General features: G+C 38.9%; 1 protein-coding gene across 3 annotated transcripts; it reads left to right on the forward strand.

Moving 5' to 3' along the window:
* The first annotated feature begins 13,657 nt into the window (after positions 1-13,657).
* Positions 13,658-18,277, forward strand: klhl22 (kelch-like family member 22). 3 transcript variants are annotated; one of them, XM_024276007.2, is made up of 9 exons: positions 13,661-13,826; positions 13,907-13,996; positions 14,151-14,440; positions 15,116-15,281; positions 15,358-15,681; positions 15,778-16,187; positions 17,094-17,286; positions 17,407-17,640; positions 17,712-18,277. In XM_024276007.2, exons 3-9 carry the CDS (start codon positions 14,184-14,186, stop codon positions 18,051-18,053), a joined length of 1,926 nt encoding a protein of 641 aa, XP_024131775.1. In that variant the 5' UTR covers positions 13,661-13,826; positions 13,907-13,996; positions 14,151-14,183; the 3' UTR covers positions 18,054-18,277. The 3 variants fall into 3 exon arrangements, with proteins under 3 accessions (XP_036069544.1, XP_024131776.1, XP_024131775.1); XM_036213651.1 differs by having other exon boundaries at positions 13,658-14,440; positions 15,358-15,669; XM_024276008.2 differs by having other exon boundaries at positions 13,660-14,440.
* The last annotated feature ends 1,983 nt before the right edge of the window (positions 18,278-20,260 follow it).

Genomic DNA, 20,260 nt, shown 5'->3' on the forward strand with positions numbered 1-20,260 from the left:
CTCAGCTGGAGATTTGAGGGACAATTCTGACAATTCTATGCAACACTTTACTGTAGTGAAGGGCTAAGCCAATTGATGTAAATCAGCTGATCCTGTTGCAGAGAAAAGGTTGTGAAGCTGCATATTAGTGCAAAGCCAAAATGAAAAGTTTTTCTCCGCTTTAGAATCAGATGATTCACATTGATCTCGTGATTGGTCGATTAGTTGTCAAAGTGTTACGTAGGCGTTGCTAGTTACGTCTCCAGTGTTAAAAGGTTAAATGGTTCAAAGACAGCTCACTTCTTTCTAACATGACTGCAGACCAGTGCATAAAAAAGCCCAAAGACAAGGATGAGACAGTTTGGTGTGAATTATCTTATAACCATAAGTTCCAAAATTATGGAACATAATTAAAATTAATGGAAGTGAAAACTGTGAGCCACTTCGTTGTTCAACATGTCGGTTGCAGTGTCTGACATTAAAAACTGTTGAAAATTGTGTTTTTGGTGTTTTTAACATGTTTTTATTTGTCATGATAGAGAACATATATTTGAAAAAAATGATCTTTGAGTTTTTAAATTGTTTTTAAATTAGGAGCAGAAAAAAAATTGTTAGAAAAAGTTTATAGTTGTTACGTACAAGAAACTACGGCAAGCCATAAGGGCCCTGCGTCCGGTGCATCTTCCAGGTGACATCTTGTTCTAAACTGTACGGCTGGATAGCTCTGATATTGCTCCCCATTCTTGCTGCACCAGTAATATTAAGTTGGGTATGTGAGGCTATCGGGAGAGCACATAAACAGATGGATGATGGGAAGGGGGCACGCTCACTCTGTCCCAACAACCCCGCCCACAATTCAGAAGCAAATTTCTAATGAACTTCATCCGCTTTGCAGAAACTATGTCTAAGAAAACGACAGTTTTTCCTTTTTATTTGAGCTAAAAGTGGCACAATCTTAATTAAAAGACCAAACTTTTACTGTAGCGGCTGCGGACTCATGAGCCGCTAGAGAGGCTGCGGCAGGACCTTGTTTGTGACACGCTCCAAAAAAAAAGATGATGAAAACGTCCTCTGGATGTATCTTGATTTATTTAAGTTCATCATAGACTCGGGTAACAAAAAATGTGTTTGATCGTTCCAAAATAAAAAGGCAAATAAAGCGGTCAACAAAAAATACCGGGCCCTGTACACCCTCTCTCTGAACCAACAGAACCAAACCCAAAACCCAGGTGAACAGGTCCGCCTAATGATCTCTTTCCTCATCACGTGACACACAAAAAAATTGAAATAATAAATAAATATTATCATGGCTGCTACATTTACTATAGATCAAAAGATGATCAGAGTGGGAGTTTTAAAACAGAAAAGTTCATATATGTGTGCAATAATTTGGGGTTAAACATTTTCTAGAAATCAGACTACAAAACCTTAAATGTCATAAGAGTCTGAGGCCATTTTTAACACATATAAACAACTCTATTTTGATTGTGCAGGTTTAGCCTCAGCTTTAGCACATTTTCTCTTACATTTAAACTGCATAAAACAACGCAATTAAAGCCCCCTTTCACAAGCCTTTGATGTTAGCACCTTAAACTATTTTAAACCCGTTTTTGCACCTCCTGTGCTTGTGCAACAGATTGTTAATTGCTTCTTCACACTGTCCCCACACACTCCTGCTTCGAGTGGAGGCTGCTTGAGAGAACTGTAATAGCTGTTTGTCTGAGAAGCTGAACGGTGAAATGACTTGCCACCACCAACAACAGCTCTGTGGGTGTTTACTTGACACGAAGGCATGGGTGTCAAGTCTTTCCAGATGACAAATCTGTGGACTTGGTTCTCGGAGCAAAACAAGAATGCAAATTTGATGCAGGTTCTTGAAGGGGGTTTAATGGGCTGCATCTTGATACAAGAGACAGAGCTGTTGGTCCTCACTCCTTGAGCAATCAACCATGCTGTCACTCATGCTTTGATTTTTCTTGGCAGCTAGGGGGGTTTAAAGAGAGAGAGAAAAAGGAAACATCTCTTCAGACAAGTCTTACAGAACAGCATTAGCCAGGAGAAATTGCCTCTTCGACATGGCGTTGTCCACTTCAACAGTTTTGGGGAGTGACAGCCTGAAGTTTGTCCAGTCCCATAGAGCCGGGAATATGTTTTTTTTTAAAACGAGCACATTAGTCAAGGAGGTCATAGGCAGAGCAGAGCAGCCGTATTTCAAATATCCGGATAAGGAAAAACAAAACACAGTTAAAAAGCTCTAAACATTTTTTGATGAGTTATGACGCCATTTTTTGTGCCGCTCTTTGATCCTATCTTTTATTTGGCAACTGCAATCAACTGTTTTGTCTTCAATTCTTGGAATATGGCCTTATAAGGATTCAGACAGACATGTGTTACATAAAGCATTTGTGCAAATGGTTCTTGTGGAAAAATTGTTAATAGTTTTTGTGTGAGTGTGTGGCTGCGTAAATCAATAAAACTCCATCAAGATGAAATTGTCCCCTCCTCTGTAGATGCTTCGTGTCTCACCCTCCTTTTCCTCTCCTTCTAAATGTCTATTATTTTTGCTTAAATACAATTTTAAGAATTCCACGAATCGTGACGTCTGCACTTTCACTCACAAAAGCTTGTGCTCAAAACACTGGAAATAAACACGCCTGTCATAAAGAGTCGGTCTGTCTGGGAGCTCAGCAGATAACAGAAACCCAAACTGTATATGCAGATATCAACATTTTGTATATTGATAATGATAATGTAAATATTAACTTAGACTAAAGGTCTGTTTGCAGGTCTGCCACTGTTTGCAGCCAAATACTCAAACATTTGTCGAGCCTTGTGAAGCTAGAGGAATAAAATCTATACTCTAGTTTGCAAGGCAGTGCAGGAAAACAGTGATGGATGAACCCTTTCTGAATACATCATTTGTTCTGTGTAACTTTTCAACAAATATAACGTTGAACTTTGTTTTTCCCCTCATTGCATAACTTTCTTTTGATTATATTTTCATGCAGGTGAAGTTTTTGCAATGCCATTTGCACTATATGGATTCAGTAATGTCTTAAGGCTTGATCTTAGTGCATTTCTCCAACCTGATGGTGTCTCTTAGAACAGTGCACTGGCGATCTTTACTCTCCATTAATGACAAATCTTGGGGTTCTCACTCACCTGCTTCTAATAAACTTTTCAGCTCCATCCAATAATTAAGGTTCATGGGGAAAAAACTCTTTTTATTTTTTTGTCTGTGAAATGTGATCATCACCTGATTGTTTAAGTTGATTTGCATGCTCTATTAGTCCTCCAACCTCCAGACAACCAAAAACTCAACGTTGTTGTGGTGTCGTGCTCTGAACTGTGACACAATCTTCCCTGCAGTATTACAGTCTCTCAGATGAACCAAGTTGAAGTGATCCTTGACCGCATCACAGCAACACAATTCTATAAAGTCCCCGAGGCTTTAAATAACCCCGGCCGAGAACAAATGCCACGATGCCTCGGGTAGAGCGGAATGACAAACAACCTTGAGTTGTACAGATCAAACCTGACACAGAGCACACCCTGGTGCTCTTCTCTTAAAGTATGACTTTTGGCTCCTGATGACGAAAGCATGCTGCAGAATGGAGACCTCTTCAGCACAAATACATCTGCAAACATGTGTGCACAAGGCACAAACTGTGTAAAGATGTTGCTTTCTTGTCTCTTTCTAAAAGGAAAAAACTATTGAGCGTGTTAGAAAAAAAAAAACTTTATTGACAGCTTTCTGACAATTGAGTTATAGCAAACTGGTGCTTTTAGAAGTCTGCATCAGTTAATCTGACGGCAACATGTTGTTTTCAGTCATATTTAACCAGTGACAACATGTGTTTCATTTATCTTTTTTTAATATCTTAAAAATAGTTGAGTAAAAATACTGCAGCTACATTTTTTTTCTTTGCTTCAAAGTGACTAAAGGTTAAGGTGCTTTTGCTTAGACTCTAAAATCCCCAAGTCTCAGTCTAAATCAGCATTAGAGGTGAGACTTCTCCCTGTCTCTGAAACAGCTGTGTGGGTTATTATTGCTGCTTTTATCTCTGCTATTATGATGAGATCTTCAGAAATAAACGGCAGACATGTGAGGGAAAGTAGAATATGTTCACATCAATTTAACTTCAAGCAGATGCAATTACACCCAACAAGAGAGAAAGTCATGAACCAGCTGGTGTTTCATAGAAACATACTATATGTGTGTTTAGTCTTTTTGTCTTAATGGTTTTTTTTTATTAAAAAGAAACTTTATATTGTCTCAAAGTCCTGACAACAGTCAAACTAATTGTACTGTGAGCATCTTATTTTTACAAAAATTTAACTCTGAAACATCTCATCCTTCACGCATGACTTCTTTACTCAGATTGATTGTTTGATTTCCTTGAACACCCACTTCCATTAAAATCATGATTTTGTTGTTTTATCATGTTCTGATGATGGAGAACATGTATAAAAAAATTAAGCGTTTTGTATTTTTTCTTTTTCATGTTGTTTTGAATTAGAAGCTGACAAAAAAATGCTGTTGGAAAAACCTTACAGTTGGCACAGTCAGCGAGCCTCAACGTCACTGCTCCGCTCCATTCTGATGCATCCACTTGTAGAAGTCCAGATCTTAGTTTTCCTAGTCAGAGCACGGCATCTGGCTCAAAACTGTTATTCTCGATATCCTGACATACGAAATTAAGAACATTTTTCTCTCAAGGATAGGTGAGAAACGCCTCTTTAAAGTAAATAAAAAATAAAAATTAAAACCTTGTAAGGAGGAATCTTTTTAATTGGTTAATATTTCTGCAAGAATCTTTATAACTCTGAATTGATGTTGTACTGAGCTATGCTCATGTCTGTTGAAAATATATTAAAAGCACATTAATTAATAATAATAATAATAATCAAAAAGAAGTGCTGGATAACTCCAATATTGCTCGCCGTTTTTGTTGAACCGATAATGTCATCTTAGAATTATGAAGGGGTGTCAGCAAGCAGGAGAGAGAGTAAACAAAGGGATGATGGGAAGTGAGAGCTCCCGCCCATAATTCAAAGGCACATTTCTAATGAGCTACTGCTGCTCTACAGAAACTATGTCAGTAAAAACAAAGCCTTTTGCCATAAAACGGCATAATCATAATTAAAAGAACCCTTAAAACAGTTTTTACAAAAGATGATCAGAGTAGAACTTTAATTTGCTTTTTTTTTAAACCTAATTCATCTTCCTGTTTTTTTGTTCTCATCATTTGCTTTTTTATTTTCTTATCGGCCCACTAATGCACACACCTCCAGTGATGTTACATAAGGGAAAGCATTACTTTGAGCAAGGACGCTTTGATGAGTGGACAAGCTGGCAGCCTGTTATTTATGTTCTTCTTCCAGGGATGACGGCTCTCACACCTGGTGTTCCCTCAACCTTGCAGGGATCCAAAAAAATAAAAGCATTAAGCTAAATGCACATCAGGGTATTGCGGTCATGCTTAAGAGAAAGTTTCATTAGGCAAATAAGTGTGCTCCATCAGTAGAAATATGTCTCGGTTGCTATGGAGTGTGCTGCCATGTGCAGCTACATTTCATGCACATTAGTCTACAGGGAAGCTCAGCCACAGATTTTTATTAGATCTGACTTTTAGTCACAAACTGCATTTAAGGCAAAGAGCAGTGGAACAAGGTTAGCTAAGTTCTCTGAATTTTACCTGTTGAGCCAGAAAGGCTGATTTTTTAAAATAACAATAAACTTTCCCACAACTAAGCTTGGATAAATTTGAGCTTTGACATAATGTAATTTTTAGGATTTCTTAAGAGATCTTTTTAAGTGCACAGATTTTTGAGAAAATTTGAACATTATCTGCAGACTCTGTTTTTATATGTCTTTGACTCTTAGAAAATGTTATGGAAATATGGGAGGAAATGGAGTTCTTAACAGACCATTACTTATAATTATTATTTTTAAAAAGAACTCAGAAATTAATGCAATATTTCACAAGCATATGACAAATCCTTATGTCAGGTCATGTCTATCAGCATTCCTGAAGGGCATTTTCTGATTTGCAAATATTCAGTATGTCTACTCTGCTTTATTGGGCTGCAGAATATCTGATTAAACACACAACATTTGCATCCAAAACCATTCCATTTAGCCTCATCAGTGTTTCCAGGCTCGTATTTTTCCAGAATTTTTGCCTTCGTGCCTCTGATGTGAAAGTCAGAAACTCATTCTGACACATATTATTAAACCCTAGGGCTAAATTGCCTTGTTACATCAGTCTATTACAAACCAGAAAGTAATAAAAGTATTATTGAAGTTGGACTGTGCCCATCATCTGTTGTGATATATTAAACTAAAGAATAATCATATTAAAAGTTTTAAAGTTGTTAAAAGTTGTTTAAAGTTTTGTGCTAAAATGGAAAAAACAAAGAAGGAGGAGGGGCAAAGGTGCAAAACCGAGGTCTGCCAGTGGTGCAATAAGCAATGTCTACCTCAACGGGTCTGACTTACATCCTGGGATGGATGGTAACAAATTACATCGACCAAATCACATTATTCAGTAACTTTCAGTAACTTCATCATTCCAACTGTAGTTTCACTGCACCATATTTCTACTCAAGATTTTTAATGAAAAACCATGCTCTTACTCAGGCGCATTGGGTTAGATCTGGTTCATTTTTGTTTGTCTCATTTATTCTGTTTATTCTAGGGATGGATGACATTATTATCACAAAATCTGTTCTGAAAGATACATTAATTAAAATGTTACAAACCAGATACAGGAGGGCAAAATGTATTTGACAGCCACGGATTCTACAAGTTTTCTCACTTAAAAGGGCAAGAGAGATTAGTGATGCTTACATTAGGAACACTTCAACTTTGAGAGACAGAATGTAAAATAGATACATAAATAAATTCAGAAATGATCTTTTTAATGATTTTTCCATCATTTATCTTTATAAAGGTTCAGCAAAGAAGCGTTTTGCCAATGGGAAAAGTTCACCTCAATACTTTGTAATGTAACACTGGTTGTCAATGACAGAGGTCAAAGGTCATCAGGTCTGCACTGTCCATGAAAGGCTGTTTATGTAGCCACTCTTTTATCTCCTGGGTGATTTGTTTTGAATCATTGTCATGCTGGATAACCCAGCCACGATTCATCCTCAAAACTCACTGATAGAGGAAGGTTTCTGCCAAAAATCTCAAATACATAACCTCATTCATCCTTTCATTAATACAAATCATCCAGGTCCTAACCATGATCCTTCCACCCCCATGCTTCACAATGAAAATGGTGATCTTGGAATGCAACTCAGCATCCTTTCTCCTCCAAACATTGTTTATACAGAAGAGTTCCACTTTGGTTTCATCTGACCACATGACTTTCTCCCAATCTTCCTCTGAATCATCCAGATGGTTTCTGGTAAACTCTAAACATACCTGAACATGTGCTGGATAAAGCAGGGGGACCTTTGGAGCTCTGCGGGATTTGAATCCTCAATGATGCCATGTGTTACTGTAGTAACCCCTGTTACTGTGATCCCAGCCCTGTGGTTCTGAGCTGTTTCCTCATCATTCTCAAGATCATTTGCCCTCCACCAGGTGAGATCTTGAATGGAGCTCCAGGTGGAGGGTGATTGTCAGTGATCTTGTATTTCCTCCATTTTCTAATAATTGCTCCAAATGTTAATCTATTCTCATCAAGATGCTTGCTTATTGTAGATTGGTTCTTCCCAGTCTTGTTAAGGTAAACAAGCTTGTCCCTGGTGTCCTTAGACAGCTCTTTGGTCACTTTTATAGTTGCAATCTGTTTAAGGTTGTGGGCAGGTGTCTTATACAAAGAACCAGTTCAAATAGGAGCCATTTATACAAGCAACAAGTGGAGTGAAGAAGAGTTTCTTAAAGAAGAAGTATCAGGTTTGTGAGGGAAAAAAATCTTCCTTGTTTTTGATAACTATTCCTTGCATCATTATACAAATACATTCCTGGATTATGAATTTCCTGGATATTTTTTCTTTACATTCTTACTCTCACAGCTGAAGTGTTTTCATTACATTACAGACAAAACTTCACTGTCACCTACTTTTTTACATACTAAAATGTGACAAACTGAACCAAACTTACAGTTTGTAATGCATTTAAAGCAGCATTGATGCACATCAGGGATGTTTAGATGCTGGTGCAATGTGTGCAATCCTATACATTCTAACTCTAGAGGGTATACTAGCATATGGTTAGAAACAGAAAGCAGCACCATGCAGAGTTGCATCATATAAACACTGCAGCAGACCATTGAAACACCATAAAGAAAAAAAATAAAAACAGCCTTAGGCAGCATTGAGAAAATACAAGTATCATCAGGCAGAGTGCATCCACAGAGTGACATGTTGCATCAAAAAAATGCAAGCATTTCTGAGTAAAATAGGAAAGGCACTGTTACACTTTATACATTTCTAAATGCAGTGTGAAATTAAGCAAAATCTTCACCAGGGATTCAAGTAGGCTGAGCCTTGATCTTCAAATTAAAGTCTTGCCCGTCCTTCAGAGAAACAAAAACGGTCATGCATGTGTTTGATCAAAGAATGAGGTGCTGCCCCCACTTTTGGATCCCTCAAAAATACACCGTCATGAAACAAGCAAGCTTTGCTGGGCAGTAACGAGCATTTACTCCAGCAGTGTCTCTGCTGAATGGAGATGATGTCATATTAGCTTGTTCACTCTTCTGTGAGAAATCTAGTCAATTTGGCCTGAAAACTCCAGTATTTTGTTCGATTCAATTTAATTTTATTTATTTATATAGCCCAATATTACAAAATCGTTAACTCAATAACTGATTGCTAAACTTAATTAAACAGGCTAAAGTAAACATAGGCATCCATGTCCTTCTCGGTAAGAAAAAAATCCTAAAAAAAAAAAAAAAAAAAAAAACAGATTCTGGAAAATAAAAGAAGAAATCTTAGGTATCCTCTCCTAGGACGGACAGGTGATGTACCAGGACTGCTAAAGAAGAACTAGCTTATCTTACTCTACAACTACATATCTGAATGTGGAGTAGATGGGCTTCAGCCAGATGGAGCTTGGACAGCAGGGGGCACGAGACGAGCCAGAGGCGAGGTCCACTGCCAAGGACAGGAGAACAGACGAACCACCTGGAATTTGGAATTACATGAATCACACTTAACCAAACAGAGACATGTCGAACTAAATGAAAACTAAATGATAAAGAGTAGGGGAGTAGATAAAAACAGAGGACAGAATCCCAGTGCATACTTTCAGCCAGCTTCTAATTCCTAGCGGTCTACTAACAACTAATTGGTATTTTCCCTTTTAAATTTAATTCCACAATGTCAGTAGTAAGCTGCATGCAATATGACATATATAGCAGATGGTAGTAATCATTATAAATGAATATTTGCCGTTTTTGGTGGAAAAAATAGAAAAAGTTGCCCTCATACCTCAATGCTGCCTTCCTGTGAGTCCCATAAACTGAATGAGTGATGTCCCTGGGACTAAATCTAAACAGGATCTTAGCTGCTGTTTAGCTTAAGCTGTAAATGATGAGTGCATGCACGTATTTAGAGGAAAATAAATGTCTAAATAAATTCTTAATGAAAAACAATTAAGTATATTTTTTGCATTTATTCCGGTTGCAGTGTAGGTTAAAATGTTCATTATGGAGAATAGAGGGCAAACGTCTCTGCTGTTAAGGCAGACTCTTGCCAGGCTATTTAGTGTTATCATGTCCCTGTCAGATGCCTTGCATAATACTTTCCTCTGGGAGATTCCCTAGTGTGTGTGGGCCATGTGGGACGATGTACCCTCAGACAATCTCTCAGAGAATATCCACCTTTTTTTATTCATATCCTCTCTATTTCCATGTTAGAAGACAGCAATGCACTCCCTACAGAGCTGCACATGTTCCACTGTGGTTTAAATATTTTAGCATCACTGTTTTGTTTTTGTTTTTTCGCATTTCCCTCCCCGATCAGGAGGAAAGTCTCTCCGATTTGCACAAACAACAGTCTGACCTCAGTCAGAGACAACCCTAAGGAGGAAGCAGACGCTGCTCTGATTCACCAGGGGAGTTTACACTAAAATTATCAGTATTTTCCCATGTAATTTGAAAAACATTGACTCTTCACTGAATATAAACAACAACAAAAAATGATAATTTTCTCCAACTGGTCCCAGGATGTCTTCCCAATGTAATTATCTAACAAAACGAATCAGGACACAAACAGGAACGTGGGCAGATCTGTCTGATGACTGTGAGTGAACCCACTCTGTTTATCATATTGGAAGCCCGTGAATCAAGTGGCGGCTGTCTTAAAACAGTTGGCAGGGTTCATCAAACAGCAGCAGTGGAAGTTGCTGCGCTACAGGACTTTGGTGTAAAGAGAAATTGATTGCAGTCTTTCACAATCACCAAGCAGCCTTGGGAAAATTGCACCTGCCACGGCCGCACCTAAATCACTTTACAACCATCCTTTCAGCCAATGAATTCACAGAGCAGGTCGTGTGTATAATACAGCAGGCGCAGGTCAGTGCACTCTTCTTTCACTCACTTCTGAGTTTTGACATGTGCTTTCAAGGCTTTCACCTGTGTTTGTTTTGATTGATTCTGTAAGAAATGTACATTTAAAAATGCTCCACACTGTGTTAAATCATCCAACTTTTTCTTATCAGAAAGAGGACGTGTGCAGGTCAAAAGATTGTCGCCCCCCGAACTATGTTGTCCCAAACCAATTACTGTCTATTTCTCTTCCTTATTCTTTTCTTATCACATCCACAAAGCAAAAAAAAAAAGTCTCGCTGTGTCACCTTGTTGGTGCAATCAACTTTTCCTAACAGTCATTCTTTATTACAACCCCCTGTGCACATAACTTCCAAACTGTTTTCACTCTCCAGCCCTGCTAGATAAGAGTGCTTCTTTTTTTCATCAAACGGGTCTGTTGTAGCTTTGTCTGTGGTCTCTCAGTAGCTGCTGTCAGCGTGCCTTTTATTGTGTTCAAGTTTGACAGCTAATGCTGCTCAATTTGCTTTCGTTTGAATTTTGTCTTCTGCGCGGCCCTCTGGAATGCTGTCCTCATAGTCAAATCTGTCACGGACTTTGTAGTCTCCAGGAAGGGCCAAGAAAAATCCAATTTACTCTTTCTTTTTTTTTTTAAACAAACGTTTGGGAGAAAAAAAGATCACTTGTGCCTACCTGCCACCAGATGTAAAAAACTGACAAACCAGTGAATTTTCATGTGTTGTAAAAACTAGTTTCCATCAGTTTGAAATACATAAGAGGGGATTTTACGTTAATTTTTGTCTACAGAAATGCATCTTTAAGCACATACTTTACTTTTAAGACCCACAACTTTATTGGCTTATAAACACCATTTGAGATGGAGTGTGGTTTTGCAAGAAAAATGAATTTAATTCTGTCTGTTTAAATAAATAAATAAAGCAAATTGAAGCCTCCTAAATGAAGATGAAGTGGAGTCCCAGCAACATGGAAGTCTTCAATATATTTATGTATTCACTGTTGTGATTTAAAGCCTCAGGTGATCTGTGTGGAAGCCCATGCACATTTCATACTGGAAAATCAATTTAAAAACTGCTCCATCAAAGACTGAAGGAGCAAAATGACAACAACAAGCAGCTGCTATGGATGGTTTTAAAAGACAGCTTGGATGGGGCTCATCTTTTGCTGCCATTAGTGCAAACATGATGTTTGTCATTGTTAACCAAGCATACTTAACATTGTGCAAACAATCACTGTGTGTTTGGATTTGATTCAGAACTAGAATTAAGATACCATTATTAAGAATAAATACATTAAATTAAAAACTCTGGTGAATCAAATGTGTCTAGATTATTTCAGCTTCTGGTACTAGCAAAAGTAATAAGACACACAGGTTGAGACAAAATTAAGTTTGTTGTAAAAATAGAGCGCCCTCTTGTGTTTGAAAGGCACAGTCACAACATTGATGGAGTATGTTTGCCATGTTGCTCTAATCCAGTCAGTACAGAAGGTTCCTGGGGAACATGAGGCTTCAGAGCAGCATGTGGCTCTTTTACCCCTCCACTGGGGCTCTCTGGTAAAAAAATAAAATAAAAATAAAAAATAGAAGGTTTTTTGTTTCAAAAGTAACTGCAAAGTACAAAGTAAGTAAATATTAAGCAAAAAAATAAATTAATTAATTAACTCTAATTTTCTTCAGCTCATTCACAAACAGTTGAAGAACAGTATGTATCACTCCATGAGGTTCCTGACTATGGTAGCCATAACTTTCCTACAATCCCTTAAGCCATTCAGCTTCATAGTTTACCAAAGTGGGGCTAAACAAATATTGACATATTTTTGAAAGACATTTACCGCAGAAGATCAGTTTGATGTCACTAAGCATGATCAAATATTCATACGCCAGTTTATAAGGCATATTTTTAACTAATTCAAGGATTTCAAGTGTGCCTTGTGGTTTGAAAAATACACTAAGAATCTTTTAATTACATCAAATTTAATTTTATAAAGGGCTTGTTAAATTTATTAATTTCTGGTAGAGAAGCACCAAAAACAGTAAAAAAAATATTTTTTTTAAAGCTGACATTACACTGCCAACTACATTTCCCACATTGAGATGATCCCATGTGACACTGTGTCTTTTATTTTGAAAGGCTTGTGAACCTCTGTCAAAAATTATAAACCATTTCATACATCAAAATGAGCTAATTTCTCTTTATGCTTGTCCTTTCCTTGTGCTCCAAAAACAATTGTGTATTTGTATTTATTATCAATTTCTATTTTGACAATCTGTTTCTATTTCTATTTTGAAGATCTGTCTGAGGTAGATTCAAATCAAATCACATCGACCCATACCATTAAAAATCATCTCAAAGTGAGTTAAATCAATAACTGATCTTGGAAATAGTATTTGGATTAAGGCACAGTAGATTTATTTTACTACAACGTAAAAACGATCAAGTACGGATAACACACGTGTGATGGCAGCAAAAATGATCAATCCACCATTACAGTCCAATGTGTGGGAACACTTTAAACTTTGTAGACATGTGACCATAAAGTGTGGTATCACGTTCTAATAATTTTCTTTTTTTTTATTTTTATGTGGAAAAACAACAGTTAGCCAAACTTTACGGAACTAAAATGTGAATGGATTTAACGTGAATTATTTTTTACTTGTTTGTTTGTATACATTTAATGTAAAATTGATTGTCTTCCAAGAAATGTATATAAAATAAACATTTTGTGTATACAAAATATTAAAAGTGAAGCAGTATACTTGAAGTTTACTTTTGATATACTGTCTATAAATTGTACAAATCTTCTTCAGTCAGAAGAAGTACCCAGTTGATCTTCCTACAGTACAAGTACATGGTCTATGGTAGACATGCTCTACTTATACTTTTAGGCATACTTAATTAAATAAACTTCAATAGTACTACTTATTGCTATGTGCTTACATCGTTCTAACAAATAATCTGTCAGGCTTTTAATTGTGAAACTACTATTATTTATTTTCAAAATGATGCTATAGCCTGTTTATCATCTAAAAATGTTTTTGTCAGATTGTCACAAACAGATATTTCTTTTACTTTCTTTTTCTCAGCTCAAAGTAGGTTTCAGGACACAGCTCCATGTTGTTGCTTTGTGATTGGCTAGACTTAGAAAGTAGGCGGGACAAGGAAAATGCAGGGACCAATAGAATTCCAGATCACCGCCTGACAACAAAAGTAAACAGACTTATTTTGATGTGTCGAGAATCAGGGGGCTCCGCTTCTTCTACTGTAAAATGATTTAGTATCATCATTACCGAGCCCAAATAGCGGAACTTAAACATTCTGGAAGGTAATAGGGACAGAGTATTCACATCATTCAAATGTACAAAACGTCTTACTCGGTTTCTGTCTTTTTTGGTCTTTTCGTAGTAGGCTAAATCAACTAGCATGCTAGCCAACTGTGATCTCGGCTAACAGAAGACGACCAAAACACTCGGATAACAAGTGCAGTTGTTGACGGTAAGGCGTTAGAAAACCCAACCTTAAAAAGACATTCTTCACATTCGTGGGCTGTCTTAAATAAGTCTTCGGCTCTTGTCCTCGGTCGCTAGCTGCTTTGCTTAAATCTCTTCCTGTTTATCGGTTCCGCTCTGATTTAACCCACGTTAAAAAGGGATCAGCTCTGAGTCATGTTGGCACCGGGCAGATGAGGGCGATGAAACCCGAAGGTCAGCGTGTTGTCATGGCTGAGGGCGAAGCAGAGAGTGCGGTCGGAGGACGGGCTGGCTCGCTGGAGCGTCCTGGCCGACAGACCTTCCGGAGTTCATCCCACTTTCGCAGCCTGCAAGACGGCCTGCTGTCGCTCAGACAGACGGGGATCCTGTTCGATGTGGTCCTGGTGGTGGAGGGTCGACCCATCCAAGCCCACCGCATCCTCCTGGCAGCCGCCTGTGATTATTTCAGGTAAATGATGCAGCAAAAGGCAACCCTGCATTTCTTCTTCTTCTTCTTATCTATTGAGTTTTCAGAGATGATTTGTCTTAATTAGTTGGTTATACCTTAAATGTTTTCTCTAAATCCACGTTAAGCAACATGCTTTTTTGTCTAATAATCCAATATATATATATATAATCCAGATTAGGATTGATTCGAGTTTATTAACCATTCACTTAAAGTAACTTTTTGCACCTTTATCAAGACAACTTTATTTAAAAACCAAAAGCAGATTTTTTTGTCAGAATAAAAGTTTATCTGTTTAGTGTTATTTTCTGAAATTAATCTAACAAATTATGTGTCAATCATCTCTTGCAACACTAACATGTGATCTATGTGGTTACTTCCATACAAACCTCTATTCTAACACGTCTGTGCTGATGTGAATGGAGCAGTTTTCTTCCTTGGAAAAATCCCCTGGAGTTTTTGCTGTGCGTCAGTGAACTCTCAAGCTCTGCTGTTTATAAGTAGCTCTGTAATCCCTGTGTGAAAGTGGCCAAGACTGCAGCACTTCTTTCCATTCCTTTATGCACAAAAAAGACATGTTGAAGTTTGAAATGATGCAGAGATACAGATGAAAAAGGAAAAGGATGTTGTGCTCTCATGACTGGGTGACCTGGTTAAACCACGTGACTCTTGTTTTAGGGGGATGTTTGCCGGAGGCCTCCGTGAGACGCAGCAGAAAGAGATTCTTATTCACGGAGTATCTTACAAGGCCATAAAGAAACTACTCGACTACATCTATACTGCAGAGATTGAATTAGACCTGGATTGTGTCCAGGAAGTCCTGATAGCTGCCACTCTGGTGCAGGTAGATTTGTACAAACCAGTCGTTTAACAGAATTGTTTGTTTTTATGAGTTGAATCTATTTTTTCCTGTGTTTCAGCTTGATAGTGTCATTGGCTTCTGCTGTGACTTCCTTTACTCCTGGCTGGATGACAGCAGCATCTTAGAGGTGCTCCAGCTTGTGGATCTCTTTGAGCTGCAACAGCTGAAAGACAGAGTCCGCTCCTACATCCTCAACAACATTCAGACTTTGTCTCGGACGGACGTGTACCGAAAGCTCCCCGAGGAGGAGGTCTTTAGAGCTTTGAGCAGCGATGAGCTTCAGGTGACCAGCGAGAACGAGGTGTACGAGGCCGCTCTTTATTTTCACTTTAGTCCTGAGGAGGTGGAAGCTGATCAGGTGTACCTGCAGGTCAGTCTGAAGGTGTGTTTATTTTTCTTCACTCTCATCTTTTCTGAAGCATATATTTAACGTTAACTCGGTGAATGTGAACTCCTTTTTCTGTTGTTTGTCTTCAAGGACAACCTGAAGATGCTTGAAGCTGTGCGGTTCTGCCTCATGGAGAGGCGGGTGTTGCAGAGACTGCACAGCAGACTGGACCAGTGTCCTTTGAAGCATTCGGTCTCAGCTGCTCTCCGGTACCACGAGCAGGAATTGTGGCAGCCCGTCCTGCAGAGTCCTCTCACGCAGCCCCGCTCCACCTTCTACTGTATTCTGGGTTTTGGGGGAATGTTTAGCTCTTCCTCCCTCACAGACAAGAAAAACCTGTTTCAGGTCTTCCACCCGAGCTGGGGGGAGTGGAGGACTCTGCCTTCAGCTCACTCACCCCGAATGTCTAACCAGGGGGTTGCTGTCCTGAACAATTTTGTTTATCTCATTGGAGGAGATAAGAACACCAGTGGATTTCGTGCAGAAAACTGCTGCTGGAGGTGAGATCCTGTCTGATTATTTGCCTCCATAGCCATCCAGTATGGTGGGATTATTTTGAGGATGCTTTTTTTTTAGCTTCTAAATGATTAAAAACTTGATTTTAACTCTTCATTTTTACTTCTATGATGTGATTTAGGGGTTGAGTTCTTTGAAAAGATGATAAATAGCTTTAAAAGCCACCAATGAGTAAAATAAAAATAAAGAATTGAACAAGTATGTAAGCAAATCAGTTATTTACTACAATTATATAAACATCCTTATGCAATATAATAAACAAGACAGTTTATTGTTTAGACCAGGAGTCTGCAACATTTAATACTAAATGAGCTAGTTTCTCCAGTTTGGTCCAGTTTCTTACAGACCAGAACCCAACAGGAGCCTCTAAGTCCAACTTTTACATTTAAAAGACGCACTTTTTGTGTTTTTGTAACCATTAGTCCATTTATTTAAAATATGTTTTAACTACAATTGAATTATCTCTGTATTGAGATTTTCTATATATAACTATTTTAATATGAGGCTTTTGACAACAGCACGGGCAAGTTCCTTTCAAAATAAAAGCCTAAGAGCCACAATGTTTTTTTGTGTTTTCTAATAGATAATATGTTATTTGTGATTTATTGAAGAGCTTTTTAACTCCCATCATTGCATCAGAACTTGATTTATATATATATATATACTATTTCACCCCCTTTTTCATTACAGTTTAGCTCTGAGTTGTTGCTATTTTTAAACCTTTTTTTCTCATTTTATGTATAAATGTAAAGTTATAAAAACTCCTAAATCTGTCACATTACTGATAAAGTCTTTCTCAGTAGGTTTAGGATGATTCCATATCTTTTTATGTAAAGATCTTTGCTGGTGTTCAGATGCATGACTTCTCTTTCTGATGCTCTCTCGCTCAGATATGACCCACGTCACAACAGCTGGACCTCCATTCAGCCTCTGCAGCAGCAGCACGCTGACCACTGTGTTTGCGTGTTGGGGGGTCACATCTACGCCATCGGGGGGCGTGACTACAGCAACGAGCTGGACTCAGTGGAGCGCTATGACCCCAGCGCAAACACGTGGCAGTTCGTCTCACCTCTGAAGAGAGAGGTAAGGCCTGTCTGTCATGGTGTGAAAGAGGTGCAGTACCGGAACACACCACACGATGGCACCACTAAGTCACCTGATAAAATCCCCATTGATTGAGTCGTTTTTTTTCTTTGCCTCCAGGTTTATGCCCATGCAGGAGCAGTGGTGGATGGGAAGATATACATCACATGTGGGCGTCGAGGAATGGCGTACCTCAGAGAGACGTACTGCTTCGACCCTGCTGCCAATCACTGGGCGGCGTGTGCAGAGGGACCGGTGGAGCGGGCGTGGCACGGCATGGCTGCTGTCAATGGGCGCATATATGTTATCGGGGGTAGTAACCATGAGCGTGGATATCGCCGTGATGTCAACAAAGTACGAACCTCAATTGGGAGTAATATTCATGCGGTATAGAATGCCCACAACGTGTGACTTGTCTGTTTCAGGTGGCGTGCTTTGATCCTGCAGCCAACTCATGGACGTTAGTTGCCCCCCTCCCCTCCGGACACGGAGAGCCAGGCATCGCCGTGCTCGACCACCGCATCTACGTCCTAGGAGGGCGCTCACACGACAAAGGCAGGAGGATGAAATACATGCACGTGTACAACACCGATGCTGATGAGTGGGACAGTGAGACTGAGTTCAAAGAGCGCGTCTCTGGCCTGGCCGCCTGCGTGGCGCTCATGCCCCCCGCTGTCATCGCACAGGCCAGCAGCTCGGAGCAGCGCTTCAAGGGATCATGGGAAGTCGTGGACATGTACACATCAGAGGACTCCAGTGAGGACTGAAGGATCTACACTGAACTGAATTAGACTGTCTTGCACTTAAATTTTCTGCACATTGATATTGTTTCTGGATGTGCAAATGAATTTATGGCCTTATTTGCTCTCCTTTAGCTTTACTGTAGGATTCTTTGTTTTTTATGCTAAATGTTGGTCCCTGCTTTATATGCAAAAAGTGCCTGTTTGTGCTCAGATGATTACAGATTAAATCTTCCTCTTAACTGATTAAACTTCAACATTTTTTTTCTGTTACAAGTCAGAACCGAGATCCTCACAAATGCTTCTGCATGTGACATTTTTCTAGCTGTGCATTCACGTCAGTCTGGACTGAAGAATGCTGCACTTCCAGGAACTACACAACAGATTCATGATTCTGATTCTCTATTATGAGAATCTGTGCCTTCTGTTGTTGCCATCGTCTTTCATCAGTGTTGTTCATTTGGAGTTGGAATGACAGAACACCATGCTTCAGGTTGCAGATTAAAGGTCACAGGATGTTGCAGTTTTTCCTGCTGATTGCTATTTAATGATCAGTGATGACTCTTCATCTGTGTATTCCTACTTCTGTTGCAAAACTCTGAAAAAAAGTCTTAAATCAATGAGTTTATAATGAAAATTATGTATTTAAAGTCCCACTCTGATCATCTTTTGATCTCATGTAAAAGTGTTCCCATTGGTCTTTAAATTATGATAATGTTGTTTTTAAATCAAATAAAAAAAACATGTGTTGTTTTCTAGGACAGTTTCTGCAGAGCGACAGTTTTTTGTTTTTTTTAGAAATTCCCCTCTTGAGTTGTGGGCAGGACTGTTGGAATGGAGTAAGCCTGCCCTGACTTCCCATCATCCCTTTGTTTACTCTCTCTCCTGCTAGCTTACACCCAATCACGACCCCACCTTAACATTACAGGTGCAACAAATAGGCAAGCAATATTGGAGCTATTCAACTGTGCAGTTTTGAACCAGATTCCAGATCAGACAAAGAATGCAAAGACGTACATGGATCTATTTGTCTAAAAGTGGATCCATCAGAATGGAGTGGGGCAGGAAGCTTGTGGCTTGCCGCAGTAGTTTTTAGATCCAATTTTCAAATTACACTTTTGCGTCTGCTCCTGATTCCCATTGATTTGAATAAATATGTACTCAGAAATGCAATTTTAAGCTTAATTCTTTTAATATCTGTTGTCATTCATGAGAGAAAGAACAAGAAAATGTTAGAAACACCTTTTTTTTATCAGAGTGGGAATTCAAAGTAAATGTATGGGCTTCAGTAAAAAATGTAATTCCAAATTTTAATTTCTATCTTATTTTGTTTTTACATTTAGAGTAGGAGTTGGAGTATTGGGTTAAATTTTGTCATATGCAGGCTTCTTGTTAAGCTTTCACTCAGTTGTTTTGGCAAATACACTGCAGCACCACCAGGGTTAATTTTGGATTATCTTTGGTTCAAATTAATTCTTTTAAATTGAGCAACACTTTCAATAAATCAAAAAGATTTTTTTCTTAAATGTGTTTGTGGTCAACCTGAGTATGCTTCATGTCTTGCTGCCCATTTGTTTGAATTCAACATAATTGAAATGTAAAATCTCCACAGATGGTTTTCTTCCTCGTCTGCTTGTTTGGGGGCCTTTTTTAAATCCACCCAGTCTCCAGCAGTTCCTCTCCATTTGGCTCTAAACCCTGAGCTTTATGAAGGCTGACTGCTGCTTTCCTCTCTGAGGCCGTTTCATCTACATCTGTTACCCCCCACCGCCTCTCCCATCCTCCTTCCTTCTGTTTCACACTTTTGTGTCAGACCCCAGTAAGTTTTCCGCTGACACCACAGATCCGTGTTGTGAGCTTATGCATCAGCCGTTTTACTCCAAAGATGCACCACCACCTGAGGGACAATCAAGACCGCCACTTAACAACCGCAGTGCTCTTTGCAGACTTCTGAGTGCGGGTCGATCTGCTACAATTACTAAAAACAATTAAGTGGGCTGGTGATGTGGAGCTATGCAGATTAAACCCAGGGGAGCTGGAGTCAAAGTACCTGCTTTTACCCTCATTTATCCTGCTGTGCTGAAGAGGAAGAGCTCAATAAAAATCAATAGGGAGCGAAGAAGTGGTGGATGGAGATCTGTCCTCTGAGATGTCTCTGTTTCTGCTGGACGTTTGCTGATTGGCTGTGAGGGTACAGAGGAAAAGCTGGAAATCACAGGACAAAATAAGTGACA

Source organism: Oryzias melastigma, linkage group LG9 (assembly GCF_002922805.2).
Source record: "Oryzias melastigma strain HK-1 linkage group LG9, ASM292280v2, whole genome shotgun sequence".
Classification (NCBI taxonomy): Eukaryota; Metazoa; Chordata; class Actinopteri; order Beloniformes; family Adrianichthyidae; genus Oryzias; species Oryzias melastigma.